The sequence below is a fragment of the Lepisosteus platostomus genome, chromosome 8 (assembly GCF_059453375.1).
Source record: "Lepisosteus platostomus isolate fLepPlt1 chromosome 8, fLepPlt1.hap1, whole genome shotgun sequence".
NCBI lineage: Eukaryota > Metazoa > Chordata > Actinopteri > Semionotiformes > Lepisosteidae > Lepisosteus > Lepisosteus platostomus.
In genome coordinates this window covers 4,289,458-4,307,322 of record NC_142618.1, presented here as the reverse complement: position 1 = coordinate 4,307,322, position 17,865 = coordinate 4,289,458, and the positions used below count along the sequence as shown (strand labels likewise).

Sequence of the window (17,865 nt, the reverse complement as noted above, 5' to 3'; positions counted from 1 at the left end):
CAGTCAGAAGCTGTCTGTTTATCCAGGAGACAGGGGGTCATGGAGGTGCTATCCCAATCTTTATCTTCAGATGCAATCTCTCCTTTTATATGGAGCGCTGCACCCCGGCAGCATGGTTGCCTGAGGCTAATCAAATGGTAACAGGCCAGGAATAAATAATCTTTCAAGTTTTTAGAAATCTAGCTGGTGCCTTGTAGTGAATCACTTCAGACAAAAATAAACATCCGTCGTGTTTTTCTGTGGAGCCTATGGACAACAAAGGCAGCAAAGAAATGTGCTGTGTTGGTGGTACACGTATGTACTGTATACAGTATATCCGGACTTGTTTTGCAGAACAATGGGGACCTTAAGACCTCCAGTGGTGTAGGAAAGAGCACTTGGTTTGTAATGGAGGACATGCGTTTGCTGGTATTACTGTAGTAGTACTTTAAATGATCGAATGCTTAGCTTTAGTAAAAGATGGGTTTAAAGGCCTTATAACCAATTTCTAACTAGTCCTATAATTATGCAGGTTTTTCATAGCTATTTTCATGCAAGATCATATATTGATATTTTTTTCAAGGTTTTAATATCATAAAACATAAATAGAAATATAGTAAGATATAAATAATAGCTCAGTACATTTTAGCAAACATTAAATTGTACCTCTCAAAGGAGGACATACTGTACAGTATAGGCATTGATTTAAAAAAAAAGCACCATTTTTTGTACAGCTGTGGACTAGGGCCACCTTGTCAAAGCTTCAGATCACATTTTCCACCCTTCATGACCAAAAGAATATCTGAGTAAAACAAAGTGACAAGACGTGATTTGAAGAGGAAAGTGTCAGGATTAATTAATAACCCAGAAGGTTATGTTTTGTAGTTATTTATCTTGTTTTCCTGCCAAAGATAAGATGTTCCGAAACACTGTCTAGTTTAATAAACTTTTGTCATTTTACAACAGCAAATTGTTTGTATTTTATAACACAACTATCTTTACATCCCCCAACATGTCTTTGTAGTCCATCAGTAGCTGGCATGAAATCTGCGATGAAGCAATGCTTTTATGAAAATATTTAGGATAAATATATGTCTAATTTCTTTGTTAGTCAATTTTACAGTACTTCAATAGTTGTTTTAATATTTAATCATTAAATCATGTGGGATGTTTAAGTTAAAATACTGCAGACATGTAGCTTTAAAATCTGGCCTTTTAAAAAGTGTGTTATTTCTTTTTGAGGTGAAACAAGGGCTGAAATCAGATTTGCTCAAGGGAACCAGAAAGTCTTTATGCCCTGAATTAATATAGGTTAAGAAGTACAAGAAGATTCTTTACTCCTTATTTATTCATAATTTTATTTAGTTTGCTAAAGGAAGGGACTTTGTTGCACATAATTAACGTAATGGAGCTTTGCTGCACATATTGTAAGTAAGTTCATGAACAGGAGAGCTAGGCGGTGCAAAGAACTGTATATACTGTAGGCGTGTAGGAGAAGGAGACCACTACCCCATAGAACTGTAGATACTGTAGGAGAAGGAGACCACTACCCCAGAGGTCTGTAGATACTGTAGGAGAAGGAGACCACTACCCCAAAGAACCGTAGATACTGTAGGAGAAGGAGACCACTACCCCAAAGAGCTGTAGATACTGTAGGCGTGTAGGAGAAGGAGACCACTGCCCCAGAGAACTGTATGTACTGTAGGAGAAGGAGACCACTACCCCAAAGGTTACATTATGTTAATCTTTCTTTGCTTGACATGCTTCATATAAAATGTGAAAAATGCACCTAATGGACCTGTGCTTTAATGAGTGCCTATACCAGTTATAGAGACTATAAATCCAAACGCATGCATTTTTATGTATAGTCACCTTTGGGGTTTTTTTCTTCTTAGGGATTTTCTGCAGCTAAAATCTGCATTACTACTGATGAATTAATTCACAAGACTGTCAGAAGATTAAATGATAATGTCAGTACTGTAATAGGTAGTACTGTATAGATATTAATATCAATCATTATTTGATTTGATGGTAGATCCATAAAAGCTGTGCTGGAGATAGTGGTTCTTACGCAGAAGGCATTCATGAGATTTCATTTAAAACCGTATAGGTAAATTACTACATTTCTTCCGCCAATAAATTTGTGAATAGTGTGCACTATGTAGGATGTAATCAAGTCAGAAATTGAAAAGGTACCAAAGATGGAGAAGGGAGTGCTACTTCAGCTCTTGGTTTGGGGAATTTATGACCAAAAAAGTAATTAAGTCATCGTATTTGCATCAGTTTTGAGGACTGTAAAAAGTAAATTAACCTAATCTCTTCATCTTTATTTTTGCCATAAATAAACCATTAAGATGGGGAGGGTTTATTGTGCCAGTTCCATAAGGATGAGATTTTTTTTAGAAATTCATTGACAGGGAAGGAGGATACTTACACTATATTTTTTTGTATTACTTCTGATAAATTGCTGCCCTATTCTCCAGCTTTTTTAATTTAATTGTGTGTGGAAGAAGTAGAGCATAAAACTGTCTATCAAACCTTTCCTGGATCTGTTAGATTTGCTGCTGCAATACCTATTAATCTGCAATCCCTGTAGAGTTTCTCTGGGTCTCGGCAAGCCTGCACCAGGAAAGGTCTTACTGGGGTTAGCCCAAGTGGACATCTTGCCTGCCAAAAGGACAATGAGCAGGAATGCAGGCTTTCTTAAATATAACATCCCTAGTACATTTATGGCCAACCTTCAAGACAACCTTTGCTGGTGCGTGGAACTTTTCTACTTATTTTAACAGTAAATGAGCTTCCATTAATTGCCTACCACATATTATGAGGGGAAGACAAGTTTCTGTATATTGTTTTGCTGGATTTGTACCACTTCAGTGTCTAAAACAAAATGGAAAGAAGTCTGTCAGCCACAAAACCTTTGGTAATCTTGGTCTTAAAATTCTCAGTCTTTTGGTTAAGGTGGATGTATTTTTAGTTAAACAGGTATGTGGCATTTAGGCAACATACAATTTTTTGGTTGTAATTCTCTGGCATAATTACAGCTTTCCAAGTACTGATAGTGTAACCTTTAAATCTCTTTTTACATTTCTGAACTCACATGTATATAGAATGTTGTGTCCGATATAGATCAGAGTTGCTGTTAAAAACTGCTTGCTTGTACCCAATATCTCAAGAATACTGCATATTATCTTTGAGCGTTTACCAAACAAGCATTTGTCAGATCCAGCAAGTAAATCTCGAATAATCATGATGTACTTTTTCATTTTGCTTCCAAAGTCACAACACTCTGTGATTTACAAGTACGTGAATCACTTTCAGTGAATCGTCATTTAATATTAAAGCAAGGTGTTTTTTTCAGTGTTAAGTTAGAGGCTGCATGCTTAAAACTTCACAATATATAGTCACTATGTTTTTTTAAAAAAACTTTTACATTATACCAATTTGCTACCTAACCTAGGAGACCCCTGAATATATATATATACTGAAATAATATGATTTGTAATTAATTTTGCCCTAGTCTGTTTGTGACATCTCTGATGTGCTGGATATATGCTAAGGAGATATACTGTATAGACTGTAGCACTGTCTAGTGATTTGTTCTAAAATGTTTTAGACGGTCTACTTCTTTATCTTAATTGTATAGTGTCAGGTTGTTAAAATGGAGATAGATTTAGTATAATTATAGACTGGATGTACTTTGAGTCCTGTGAAAGTGAATGACAAAGATATTGCATTGAAATTCAACATTGTAGAGTGTTCATCTATCATAATTTAACAAATGGAAAAGATGAAGACAGCTTGTCATCCCTCATATCTATTTAACTGCACTCAGGAGTGCATTAAATTGTATTTAACAACTTTTATCTCAAGTGCTTTACATAGCAAATCTCATAATAGTGCCTTTTTCATACAAGGTTATTGGTCTTTGGTTACGTTTTTATTTGTCAAGGATGACAAAATGAGTTTTATTTTTAAAAGCTAATTCACCAGTAAGCAAAGTGTTCAGAATACTGGTCATTATCGGAATGAAAACCATATGTAAAACAATGCTGTATTTCAAGATACATTTGGTGATTCACAGACTTTAAAGGGCTTGTGGTAAGAAAAAATAGAATTACGTAGGTTTCCCTCCTCGTTTGTTCAGCTATGCCTTTTCCTTGTCTCCTTTTTTCAACCCTTTGCAAACTTTGTTTTTCTTAATTTATAAGTCTTTCGTTACAAGTATGGAATGAGACTTCCGAAGCTCAGGGAACCAGTGTATTTCCATGTCTCTTGCTCCTAGCTATGGCCTGGTGTAATATATGGAGTGTAATAACACTATGCATGTAGAGGTAACTGTGGCGAGAGTGCTACTGAACAGCAGAGTGTGGCGTTTGCATTGTCTGTTATGAAGTCTATCCACATTTACTGGTAGGTAAATTCTCAAGTAAAAGCACCAGTACTTTATACAGCTTCCAGCCATTTACTAAGATATGTGTCGCAAGACCAGGGTGTTTCTGCAGTGTGGAGTTTCACAATTGTACAGGACTCCTCCAGTCGCGCTGTTCTTCTGTTGCTGGGGTTTTTGAGGTCAAGTCATATTTATGCTGCTATTCTCAAAGAAATCTCCAGGAGATGCATTTTAAGGGTAAACTGTGTTCTGTTTGTCTGAAGCTGCAAAGGGGCCTTTTTTTTTCCTGCTTCTGAAGACCTGGCCTGTGCTGACTGAGGATCAAGATCATAATCCCACCCAGCCTTTGGTTAGAGCCACTCCACTTGTTGCTTCACTGAGGGTGTCTTTCCTGGTGTTTCCTTATTTAGGTGCCCTGGGGGGTTTAATGAATGGTGTCCATTGAAAACCATTGCTGGAGGTCTGTTGTTTCCTCATTAATGACTTCAGCTTAGTGTTCATAATGGCACTTTGAGCCGACAATCTTAATGAATGATTTGCGAATGGTAGTAAAAGAACAGAGTAATCCATAAATCTTTGCACCTTGAATGTGTTGAGGTGGAGCATCTTTAGTGATATATTGCTTTGAAACACTGCACTTGGTTGTTGCCGTATCCCGGTATTTCTGGTTGCATGATATATGCTTCTCCAACAATCTCCAAAGCATCTGGTCTCTGCAGATTTTTCAGCTCTTCTCTAAGATGTTGGTTAAGGGCAACATGTAAACAAACGTTGAGAGAGCCACGGACTTTTAGGGCTCTACTGTGACATTCACTTAGAATAGATCAGGTGGGGAGCTGCGTCAGCATGCGTAGTCTGCAAAGGAACAAGTAATAGTTTTGTTCCATGCTGAAAAGAGAAGAGAGAAAACATGTTTCGGCTGTGAAGCCTTCTTCAGGTGTGGGCTCCTGTTACTTGTTCCTTCACTTGGCATATTATGATTAATTATATTATGATTAATCGTAATATAATTAATATGATTAATGTTAGTCGCTCTGTTCAGTGATCCTCCGTCAACCCCTAGTCAGTAGTTTTTCAAATTTAAATGTATTTTGTTTTCAGACATTATTGATGGAGTTCTGAGTCCAGGAATGTTTCTAATTGAGCTAAGGTCTTGGTTTCTGAGACATTCTTCCATAGGATAACAAAATACCGATCTTCAGGGTGAAGTCACTATTTCATAAAAATGTCAGGTACTGCGTGGTAGTGAATGACTTAATATTGTTGAAATGGGTTTAAATCTGTACAAATAGCCATTTAATAATAATCCATATGTCAGCAGAGAATCTCTGCCATTTGAATGCTCAAGAGGCCATTCAGATGAATCAGGTTTTTTAGTGATACATTAACAAAATTCTTGAGACAACAGTGTTCAAGGAGGCTATACCCAAACTAAACCTGGAAATGTTTAATTTTGAGATTCATACTGAAAATTTACCAAGGGACTTTTATCTGTATTTTTGTTCACATTTTCTGTTTTGTTTGCTGTTTAAAATGTGTATTAAATCCAGAATATCTTTGAGTTTAATTTGTGTATCATTTCTCATGCCAATAATGGGTGATGTAATAGGTAGTCCTTGTTTATGAATATTTGGTTCAATTATGAATTATTGTGGTGATGAAATAGCGTAGCTGTAGATCATCATTAGCTTCAGAGGGGTTAAATAAAGAAAGTGTCTAAGCATGATAATTTTACTAAGTAGTAAACAACTGAAACTTCACTAAATAATTGAGGTAACTGAAATGATCTTCCCCTTTTACTGAAACAAAGTCAGAATGCCAAACTTGTATAGATGAATTGTTTTTTTGCCTTTTTTTTAAACAATACAGTATATAAAGTGTTACGCTGAGAAAAAGTCCCTTAGGTCCGTCTTCTCATTCTCATTGTTCACCGCGCTATCTGGTCGAGGTTTGCACAGTGAACTGCAATGCAGAAAAGCCATCGAAAGCAAATGAAAAAATTACCTGTGGAAAATATAAGTTGAAACTTTTTTCCCTGCAAAATCAATGGGAGAAATGCATGCTGAGACTCATAATGATATTGAGATTGACTGTTTAAATCCCTTCAAAAGTTCAAAGCCTTAGACAGTACATACAAGCAATCCACAGCAAACCTTCCTACTAGGGGCTTGTGATAAATAAGTGAAATAAGGTTTGACTGAAATGGCTCATCAGTCCCAAATGGGTTTAACAGCAGGATTTCAGGCTCAAATAGACAGCGGTTGAGGGAGATATCAGACATTGGTTTTAAATTACCTGAGATTGCTTTGTGGTTTCTGTCTTTGGGGACGCAAAAAGACAAGATGTTCATTAAAATGAGCACAGCCATAGAGGACGATAGAGCAAAAAGTACACTTGTGGTTTTTAAGCTAGAGGAGATAAAAGGTGTAAAAAGGCTGGTAATAGCTGATTTGGCAGAGGAGGAGAAGGGGTGCTACAACTATGATTTCTGCTGAATTGCCTGTTAAAGAAAACCTTGCTAGTGGTGTTAAAAATGTGAGGTGAATGGTTTTTAAATAAATTTAACACTGGGGACAGTGCAATGACTGTACAACTATATGTAATGTATATAGTAATTTCAGACTGGAATAAGTGTTCAGAGTGTTAGGAAACCTCTCACGTTCACAATGCTTTTGTAGGAAAACGATGTGTAAATTAGGATAAGACCAGACAAGGATGTATAACAGCAAATTACCCTGATCTGGCTTAGTAAATGGATGTGGCTTGGATCTGAGAGTTAAAATTAATCCCTAAATACATTTTATCAGATTGCTAGTTGTGCTATTGTTCTTGTATAGTTTTATCTTTTAACACCTGCTTTATTTTTTTTCACAAGTTAGTTTCGGAAATGTCTTAAAGTTTTTTATTTTTGGACTGAATATTATTTTAACTAGTACCTCAAATAAAATTCCAGAGTTACAGGCCAGTAATGAGCATAAATCTAATGCTCATTGTACTAAATGCATATATTTTCATCCCTTTGTGCAGTTGTGAAATGTTGGTAATGGCATACATGTATACTGTATAAGTCACCCACTAGCCAGAATGTCTCTGTTGGATGTTTGTATGAGACATCGTCTTTGTTCCTGTCTTCATCATACACTAACCTTCTGATCCTTCCATATCATCACATGCTCATCAGAGTAGAAAATTAAGTTGGGGGACTTGCTGCACAGACATTGGTTGTGACCTCTTGAGAACTAACACATACAACATGCACATGCTTGGTTACTGCAGACATACAGTACATACAACCCTTAATCTAAGGAAGAAATTCTAGAATTCAGAGGTATTGCTTATATTATAACATTTTTGGTGAGTCATCCTAGTTGTTATTGTAACCAATTGCATTTATAGAAATACAAATTGTGTGTACGTTTGTCCAATAACATTATTGTACGGCATCTACACTTAGTTTATAATAGAAGAATTTTCTTATCAATTTGTAGGTAAGCAGAGTGAAGAAGTGGTGCTTTTGGTTATTATTCATTTCCCCAAATATCTGGCTGTTTTTGCAGGATGGCATATGCAGGATGTGCAGACAAAACGTATCTGTTCAACAATGTGATTTTATATTAGTCACTGATCAACAATAGGGATATGACTGCACAGCCTTTTTACTGCTGTGACGGACGTGGTGACATTTGCCATTCATTGCAAAGCCAGAAAACAGGCAGTGCAGTGTAAAGTATTGCTGACAGTGATATAAGAAGCTCAGTCCTGGGGGTCCTGTGTAAAGGATGTGGTTTATCCGGAAGTCTTGTACCTCTTGTTAATCACCACTAAGCATCCCAGAATGAGCTGCACACACACAGGGCAAAGATAATCTTTCACATTTCTGCTGTTATTTAGTCAGAAGGAGATTTTCAAAATGCGCTGGACCCAGAGCTCTGCTATGTTTCCATCTTTCGTACTGTGTTAGACTTGGTGTCTTCTTGCCCTTGATTCAGAGACCTAGATGAAAGACTAGATGCCTTGGTTCATTTTCCTGTACTTATTTTATTGTACTTTTTTTTTTACATATGGATGCATCCTAATACTGTAGCAGCATACTGTACCTGTGAAATTAATGGGTTGCCAGGGAAACGGAATGAACAGTCTCATGGCCACACGTCTCCGCTGGCAGAAGAAGGGGATAGTGTGAGGGACTGAATGCAGAGACAATGCCGAGATGCACTAATGGAAACATTCTTATTGTCTGAGCGTTTTTAAGATGTGCATTATAATGAAAATATCTACTGTATAGCTGCAATCTTGTCTTGTCTATAGTTGCAGTCTTATGTTATACAACATAATGCTGATTGAGATAGTGGAATAAGAGATAAGTGGGGAAAAAATGTTTTTAGAATTTAAGAATTTATTTGTGTAGAAGGCTAGAATGTATTTTTTAGACATTTTTTTCACATTACGTTTCACTAAAGTATTGGAAAACAGCAATATCAAGCGACAGTAACAATAAAATGTTATAATAAAGTCAAGTGAAACTTTTCATTGTACAAATTCTTATCTGTAGTATCTGTTCATACAGTAATTTAAAAAATAAAGTATATGGTTTTTGTTTTGATGTTACTATGCTGTCATGCATAATACGCTTAAGACCCAAGCCACACTTACACAGAGTTCACATGCGCAAGCACGCAGTGCCTTGCCTGTCCACAGCAGCACCTGCAATGACCAGTCTCGCAGTGTGGTGGCTTGGAGCAGGTGTTTCTGTCAGGAAGAGGAGCAGTATTGATCTTTGCTAGTGACCATTTGGACAAACAAATATGTGGTGTGTCAAAATGTAAAGAAGTCATGTTCTCGATTCGTAATTCCCTGGGAAACTGCAATATTAATTGAGCAAGTTCTTACAACTCAGCTTTTATATTTTCTTCATCACATTAGCTGGGAAGAATAAAACAAATGAGTGTACTCAATTTCTGGCGTTTAATTTCTTTAAGTTTTTCATTTTCTTCAGACTTGTGAAGGGCAGTTTTAGAAAGGGGAAAAATATCCAGGCTGTTACAAATGGTTCTTGGTTGAATTGTGGTTGTTCCTTGAAGTATATTGGTTCATTCATTGAGTCACTCATTCAGACCTCTCCCCCCACTTCATTATAAGTCACATTAACAAATGAAATACAAATGATTCCAAAATCATGTAATAAAATACTGCGTTAAATACAATTATAATGCTAAAAATCACACCCAGTCGAATTTGTTGTTCATTCCGTGTGAAGATAATGAATGCACTTACCTAGTTAATTCTTTCGTTTTCCTGAACCAACATAAGCGACATTACATACTGTACATCATATGATTAGTGTACATTGCAACTTATTTAAAACTGTTTTACCTGTGTTAGGGTACACAAAAGAAGGAGTTGATGTTCTGGTGTGACTTTCAATTTAAAGGACAGTAATAACCTAAAAAGAGAGCGTTCTAGGAGTTTAACATCATTTGCCCTAAAGGATGAATCCATTTTTGGTCCTTTACCTGGGGATGAATGTATTCAGTATTAAGGTTTACAGCAGGTGTCTCCAGTTGAGTTAGTTACTTTAATTGTCTCAGATGGGAGATTTACCTGCAGGCAGGTAAAAGACATAATAAGACAATACTATTTACACAGCACGAACCCATTAACAAATAAGAGACATATAAGTATGATGAGAAAGAGAAAAGTACATACAGTATATAAGGTAAAATATGCAATCAGTTGTCTAAATTAAGCAGCTTAATGGCTGTGGGAATAGCTGAGTTCTATTGCATTGAATCTGGTGGTCTCAATCAATACCCAGATGGAAAGAGCTCAATTTCACTGTGCAAGGAGTGGTCATGACAGTGATTATATACACTGTCTGGATATCTGCCAGCTGTAACTGTTGTGCACTGATAACTTTGCTGGCTGCCTTCACAATCGTGCTGTCTTTTGTTGTTATTGCAAGTGTTAAGGTTCCAAAAATCAGGCTACTACAGTGAAAGTTAGGACAGTTTCAATAAAACTTCTATGGAATACAGTCATCACTGTACTACACACATTAAAAGAGCAGAATTTTCTCAGAAAAAAAAATCTCTTGGCTCTTTTTACATAGGGCTTTGTGTCTTCCTCCAAGGTTAGCTTATAATCAGCAGTGGCGCTAATGTATTTGTTACTGTTGACAATTTCAACAATGTTTTGCTCCTTAGTAACTATTGGTTGTGAAACTGGTGGTTGCTTTCTCATTAATCAATGGTTATGTCATTGGGTTTTGAGACATTAAGCTGAAGGAAGGAGTTGTTACATTATTCAACGAAATAATCCATTACAGGCCCGTGATCAGTGTCCACGTCTTGGAGTCATCAGCAAACTTAATCATGTGTCCGTCCTCAAAAGTGCTTCTAGATCTTTCTGTATAACGTATGTATAGGATGGGGAACAGCACACACCCCTGAAGGGTATTTGAAGGATATTCAGATTTGTGTTCCAAATGATTTCTAAATGACTTAATTGAACATGCCAGCTGTTTCGTTGATCATAACTAAATGGTTCCAGGGCCTAAGAAGTGGATGTTTTAAAGGCTGCCTATGAGAGCTTGTGTTGGAGTGGGTCTGTCCAGGACTAGGGTTGGAGTTTCTGACCTGTAATGCAAACACTGCTTCTGTGTCTCTAAATTTGCTTCACTGCCACCACGACGGGCCAGAGGAAAGCCTGAAAGGGTGTTTAACAGTGACACCTGCGGAAAGCTGCAGACAGAACTGGAGCAGAAAGCAGCAGCAGTGCTGATCGCCGGGTAGTGATCTGCGGCTCCCAAAGGGCATAGGGTCGGCACACGAGTGCCGTGGAAACCTTGCATAGTACACCTTGATCATTGCTGTATTGGAGCATTAGCACTCTTCAGAAAACCTCGGAGTACCGTGCTGTTACAACATGCATGGTATTCACGCCTGAACTGAAAAGACAAAGGGAGCATAGTGCATTTACAATACCCAACTAAACCAAGAGTAACACTAAATTAAACGTTAAAAGGTGCAGTCAAAAGAAATGTCAGCAATTGCAGAGTCTCCGATGGGAAACTAATTTAGTGTGAATATAAAAATATTTTTTCTATAGATTTGTTAGAGTTAACTACAAAACCCTCAAAGCCCTCTCGCTCTCTCCTCACTCTGAACACAACTTTAATGTTACTGTGGCAAAATAGCTTGTCAAAGGCAGGGGTTCCCTATCTGTAGTGAAACTATGGAGAATTGTTTTTCCTTGCAAACGACTGTGTTGAAATGGTGGAGACCATAGTATGTTGACTTAAGAAAATGGCATGGCAATTATTTTGGCATGGACTCAAATTACAACCCACTCTTCACATAGTGCTTTATTCTGGCCTCGTTCCAACATGACACATTTGTCAAATCAGAGAGAAAACACTCGCACATTTTGCGTTTGACTATAACAAGCTTCCTACACCATTTTTAAAGTTTTGGTCCTTTTGTATCTTATTAAAATTCAGTACCAGTAATGTCAGTCATTTTATAATGTACCTGCTTTCTTTCAGTTGTGGTAATTGGGTCTTTGGTAAAAAAAAAAAAATCTTAGAACAGAGGCAGCCAACAGACATTGCTGATACTTGAGAGATTTATTGACTTATCACTGGACTGCATAGCATGAGCTGCGTCAATGCAAATAACACAAACGAAGGACCTGTCTCCAGAAGGGGTCTGTTCTGTGTCAAGCTGTCTTTGAGGGAATGCTTTGTACTGCCCACTCCAAGAGTCTGGTTTACTCCTCTTCTAAAACAGAATATTATGAGGTCCTGTAGTATACACGAAGATTAAGGTGGAAAAAATTGGTGTTGAATTAAAACATAACTTTTCTAGTTTAATTTTCTGACATAAACTAAATGTGAAATGTTTAAATGTTTTTAGCATATGTTCCACTTGACAAGGAGGTAATGCTTTAATTCTGCGTGCAGTCTGTTTGTACTCTGGGGGCATGTTGATTTGAACATTTCAAATCCCCTTTTTTGTTTTTAGAGCTTAATGGACGTAATGTACTTGTCATGCCTTAACCAGTGAATTGACTGTGTAAGATGCACACAAAAATGAAAAAGAACCCAAGTAGCAAGTACCCACCCAACACACTTCAATCGTACTTTAAATTAGTAAGGAAGGTGGCAGAAATCCCGTACCTTCGTGTACTGTTTCTCGGTCCTACAGAATCAGAAATTGCAATTCACCTCGTAAAGCCGTTCAAAAATGTTTTCTAACTTCTGTGTTGCGCTGTAGGATTTTGTCGTGACCGACTCTTGATTGATGTGTTTAAGGACTTAGGCATAGCAGAGATGTCTATGAGATGAAGCTGGAAGATGATCTGTGCTACTTGTGTGTTTAGAAAGCCCGTCCTGATTTTCTGGCATTCACAGGTGGAAAAGGCATTGTACTGTACAGTAAATGGTGAAAACTGTCCCTAGTTTTTTCAGACCTCCCCACTGATGTTAGCTCACAAGAAATAAGGAGTAGAATCATTTTTTCTTTTTAAGTTGCTATTTTTATCGTAGGAGAAATAAAACGCAAAGAGAGAAAGAAATGAATTCTAAACAGGTGCTTATTTGATTTTCCCTCTGTTGAGATGTAATCAGAACCTGCCTTTATCCTGGCCTAATGACTAGCAAAAGCATTTGTATCCCGTGATGGTTATAGTAGGAGCTTGTGCTTCTGCAGATGAAAAGGGATTTAAAATAATGTGCCATTTCATTCCTCGATAATTACTGAAATGAAAATACCCATTTCTAATTAGCAAGGAAGCACAGCTTGTTTTGTCTGAGTACCCCCCCTCACCCCCCCCCCCCCCCCCCCCCCCAACCATTATTTTCAGCTTAAATTTAATAGCAGCGCACAGGTTACAGCAAATTGATTCTATCAGTAAAGGATAAGAACTGCAGTGAACCCACGACACTAATGAATAAAAGAGATATCACTGTGCTGCCAAGTCTCTCTTGACTCTGTGGCTCAAAGAGAAATGCTTTCATTCTTGAAGCCATTGATTTTAATATCAAAAGCGAATAAAAGCTACTTTATCCAATTTGTCAAAGACCTGTACATTCTGTAAAATCAGATGGATTATCAAGAGCTATGAAGAACGCTGCAGATATTATGAAAGAAATGAAACCTCAGCAAGTGGTGAATAATCAGGTAGTGGAAACAGAGTGCAGTTAGATTAACACTGTTTAGGTTTTTTATTTGGTATATCTTTTTAATTAATCTGAAAGATTCTTCTACACAATATAAAAGCAGCATTGTTACTGTATGGAGTGAATGAAATTGATTTTTTTTCCAAGAATGAATAAGTTTGGTGGCTTTAACAGATACTAGACTAAAAGGCATAGCCTATTCCCGACCCAATAAAAACAAGCTGATTATTAATCTTTCTTAAACCTAAAAAGCAGCTTAGAGTACAGTAGTAGTTTTACTAGCACAATCATGAAAAGCAGGCTCACCAGATTGAATTCTTGAGTCTTTTATGAGGTTTTCAAAAAACAGGTGTTTACAGTGGCTTTGTGATGCCCATGAGGTTGAATTATATTATATGAGGAAATGGTGAGATTTTATTGTTTAGGGCTTGTGAATAAAAGCCTGCAGATTCATTTTTTCTCCCAATACCATGTTCCGCCAATGAGCTAGAGTCTGAAATCATGATAACCTTCATGATAAACACTCCAAGTGGACATCACTTCGATTATTGCTTTCGGTGATTTTTGGTTAGCTTGGGTACCCTGTGTTTTTCACTTGCACTTGGCTGTATTGATATGGCACACATTTGTTTTTCTTGAAGTTTGCAGGATAATGTGCCATTGCATATTGTATATTGCACAGATGTCTTTCTCTGGATTGAAAAATACATTCACTAGAAGAACTTGGAAGTGTTTAAAATACCCAAGGAATTAAAGCAAGGATTTAATTAAAGGTGCTCATGTGAACTTCCGGTTTCTCTGGAAAATGCTTAAATCCCTGGAGGAAGTGTGAATTACCTCCGTTTTCAAAGCCAGTCACATAACTGTTTGGCATCTAATCAAAATTCCTTCATCGTAATAACCACACAGGCATTAAAGCTGCCTGCCACATACAGTATGGGAAACCCACCACAAGTTGTACAACGTAGCTTAGTGTTGATAGCTGCATGTGTGCAAAATGAGTTATACATATACAATATGTATCACAGTGTCTGAGCAGGTTAAATTTGGAACAAGCTGTCTATCTAAAGTATGTTGTCACAGCTAATACCCAGGTTTTAGTCATTAATGGCTGATCCAGAAAAACTCAGATCAATTAGCTACAAACTATCATAAAAGCTGCCATAGATGGGCTGAACAGCCTTGTTGTGGTATTCAAATTTTCTTCTGAAATTTCTGTGAGTTGTTGGCTGTATTTAAAAAACTGATTTTTAAAAACCTGTTAATATTACTTGAAACTACCAGTTTGAAACTGAATTCATTGCAAGGCCTTTTACTGTATACTGTATGTTCAGGTGGGTAGAAGAAAGAAAACGCAACATTTTGGCTGTTGTTAGTACTGTACATCTTTGCTGACTGCCCTAGCTTTCTTACACCTGAAGAAGGCTCCACAGCCGAAACATTGGGTTTTCTTTCTTCTCTTTTCAGCATGGAATAAACCCAGTACTTGTTCCTATTACTGTATGTTCTGTACACCAGGAAGTTTTAAAATGATAACAACTGGACTGGGGTGTTGAGAAATGAATTTTGCTTCTGTTTTTCCACTTCTTTCTTTGTGACCTGTTATTAAAATAAACATGGATTTATTTTACAGGATAACTGTGGATAGGAGTTGTCAAAATAATAGTATTTAGAAGGACCCCAATGCCAAAGTGTCCATGTATGAAAAATAGTTAAGTGTAAAAATCAAAATAAGGGGTTTTAATTGATTGACAACATTCCCCTTGGGTAAATGAAGCTTCAGTTATTGTTCTCCCTGTTGTTGTGGTGTTGGTATACTAGCCTTCCACATTTACACACACATTTATAATGAAACACAATGCCTCCTAAAATGTTACAGTAAGAGGTAAGAAATCAGTACAAATAAATTGTTTTTCGAAAGTGAGATATTTACCTGGGGCTAGATGCATTTTAATTTTCCTTTCCTTTTGTTAAAGTTAAAACTGACAACTGTTTTGTTATCGTAATTGTACTTACAGTGATGGCTTGAAGTTGTAATTTGTGTAAGAATGTCATTGTAGAAATAAATTACAATTCTGTCGAAATAAAAGAACACAGTTCTGAAACCTGAATGTAAGGCTGTTCTAGGTGATGACAGATTTTCTACATGCAGATATAAATGCTTAAATTATATGCCTCACAGAATCATTTCATATAAAACCTGACAATGTGACAAAGTGTAAAGTGTATCTAAATATATATTCTCCTTTATTCTGGGGAAGTTTAATTTTACCACACAGCAGTTGAATTACTGCTGTAGATTTTTTTTTTCCAGTCACAAGAATATGATCTCATCTCATGAAATTACTTTTGAAACCAAACAAAAAAGATTATACATTTTTTGGCCCAAATCATCCCATTAAATTAGTGTCTGCCAAAAGATCAGAGAATATTGCACTGATTGGAAGGATTTCAAAGTTGTTGCTAATTATTGCTGTATCTATAGTATTTTGATAAGATATCTATGATGTCTGCACCTTACTTTACTAGACTTTAAAGAATAAACATACAAATAAAGCAAACATTGCAGTATATATGAGCTAATATTCAAATAAATTTGTGTAAATAACTATTAATATATATATAAATTATATATGAATAAATATGAATATAGATTATGTAAGTGTAATAAAGTGTAATATTATAGCAAATTGCCACTTTAAATAACTTATTAAAATGTTAATTGTCCTTTAAGATTTTGTTCTCTATTTGGAAGTAATAGAAATAAAAGGTCGTTGTCATTACTTACAATGTGTAAACTTTAAGATAGGCAGGTTCTGCAGTCAACAGCAAGGAACTGCGACTGTGAGTTCACTTGTTGAATGGTAATTTATGGTTGATAGCGAAGATGAGATGTAAAACATTGGAGACTAGCCTGTTCATGCTTCTTATAGTTACACTGGCAGGAGCATGCTGATGCTGATTATAACAGCCTTGTTGTTTCCAACTTTCCAACTTTCAGGATGCATTTATTAAAAGTTGAGTACAATATGAAATTTTAGACTAACTATTGGAAGCACAAATTGCTTTTGTAACCCATAAAATAAACACCAATGTAATGGCTGTGGTGTAAGAATTCTCTTAACATTTCCCCTTTTCTGCCGTTTTCAACAGGCGATTGCAGTTTTGAAAATCCGTACACAACCTGTGGATATACCCAAGCTAAAGACGATGACTTTGACTGGGAGCAAGTCAACACCAAGGAGAAGCCTTCCTCGGACCCGTGGATGCCAACAGGTTTGTTGGATTTGTTTCTTAGAAACAACATAGGGTAAAGATGACAAGGTTGAGCAAGCTGCTCAAGCTTTCTCAATACAGAAATACCCTGGGGAATGAGGAAGAGAGACTTGTCAGAGATGCTCAGAGGTACAGAACAGAAAAGCAAACAAGGAAAACAGAACAGAAGCATGTGGACCAGTAGGTCTAGCTGTCACATGTGTTGAACCTGTCAGTTACCACGTTGTTGTATCACTTCAGCTTTGCAAGGGGTGAGGTTTGTTTCTGCTGTGCAATGGCTCTGTTGTAAGTGAAAAGGAAGAATGCAGGATAATTTTTACTTGTGTTGCCCTCACGATTTGAAACATAATGAGGTTACAAATTAGAATCAGGTTGTATTAGGTTAGTTAAGAAATGGAATCACGGGATTTTTATAATCACTGGCTAAACACTGCTAGAAATGCCGCAGGACTTACTGAAGAATGTCCAGAGGCCTTACTGAAGCCAGGAACCAGCTGGGAAAAAATCAATAGGGTGTATTTCAAGTTATTACGTTTATTTGGTCATCAGGGAATTTTCATTTGCTCTGTTTTTTATGCTCGATTTACTTGTACTTAACATTTTGCTTATTATAACACAATAGCAATTTGAAATTTTAAGAATTTACACTTATAGATCTAAGATCACACTTAGACGTATAGGTATATTTTATGTCAAGAAGGCTAACATTTTCCTCACTTATTTAGGTGCACTGGAAAAATCCACAAATCCTTCACCACACCTTGTGTGTTATTTGGTGTAGATAAAATACTGCTGGGATAAGATATCTATGCAAATTTAATGATTGTGGTAGATAATGTTTCAGTTCAGAGAAAATACTCAAAAGGAGGTTATTTAATATATCGAACCACTTTGTATATATTAAGCTAGATTTACGATTTACATGGGTTAAAAATTTGTAATCGCCAGCAGTTTGTCTTTTTATAGCTATCCATGTTGTAGCCGATTATTGATTGGATGTGGACTGTGCGCTCTTTCCTCTGAAATGTGCCGTGATGGA

The 17,865-nt window shown here is 36.6% G+C and overlaps 1 protein-coding gene across 9 annotated transcripts in view; it reads left to right on the top strand.

Moving 5' to 3' along the window:
• LOC148655534 (receptor-type tyrosine-protein phosphatase mu) overlaps positions 1-17,865 on the top strand; it is a 240,857-nt gene that overhangs the window by 37,521 nt on the left and 185,471 nt on the right. For all 9 annotated transcript variants that reach the window (XM_088642104.1, XM_088642103.1, XM_088642105.1 and 6 more), the window contains exon 2: positions 16,704-16,826. In XM_088642104.1, the coding sequence (XP_088498230.1) occupies positions 16,704-16,826 (123 nt within the window). The remainder of the gene's footprint in view (positions 1-16,703; positions 16,827-17,865) is intronic.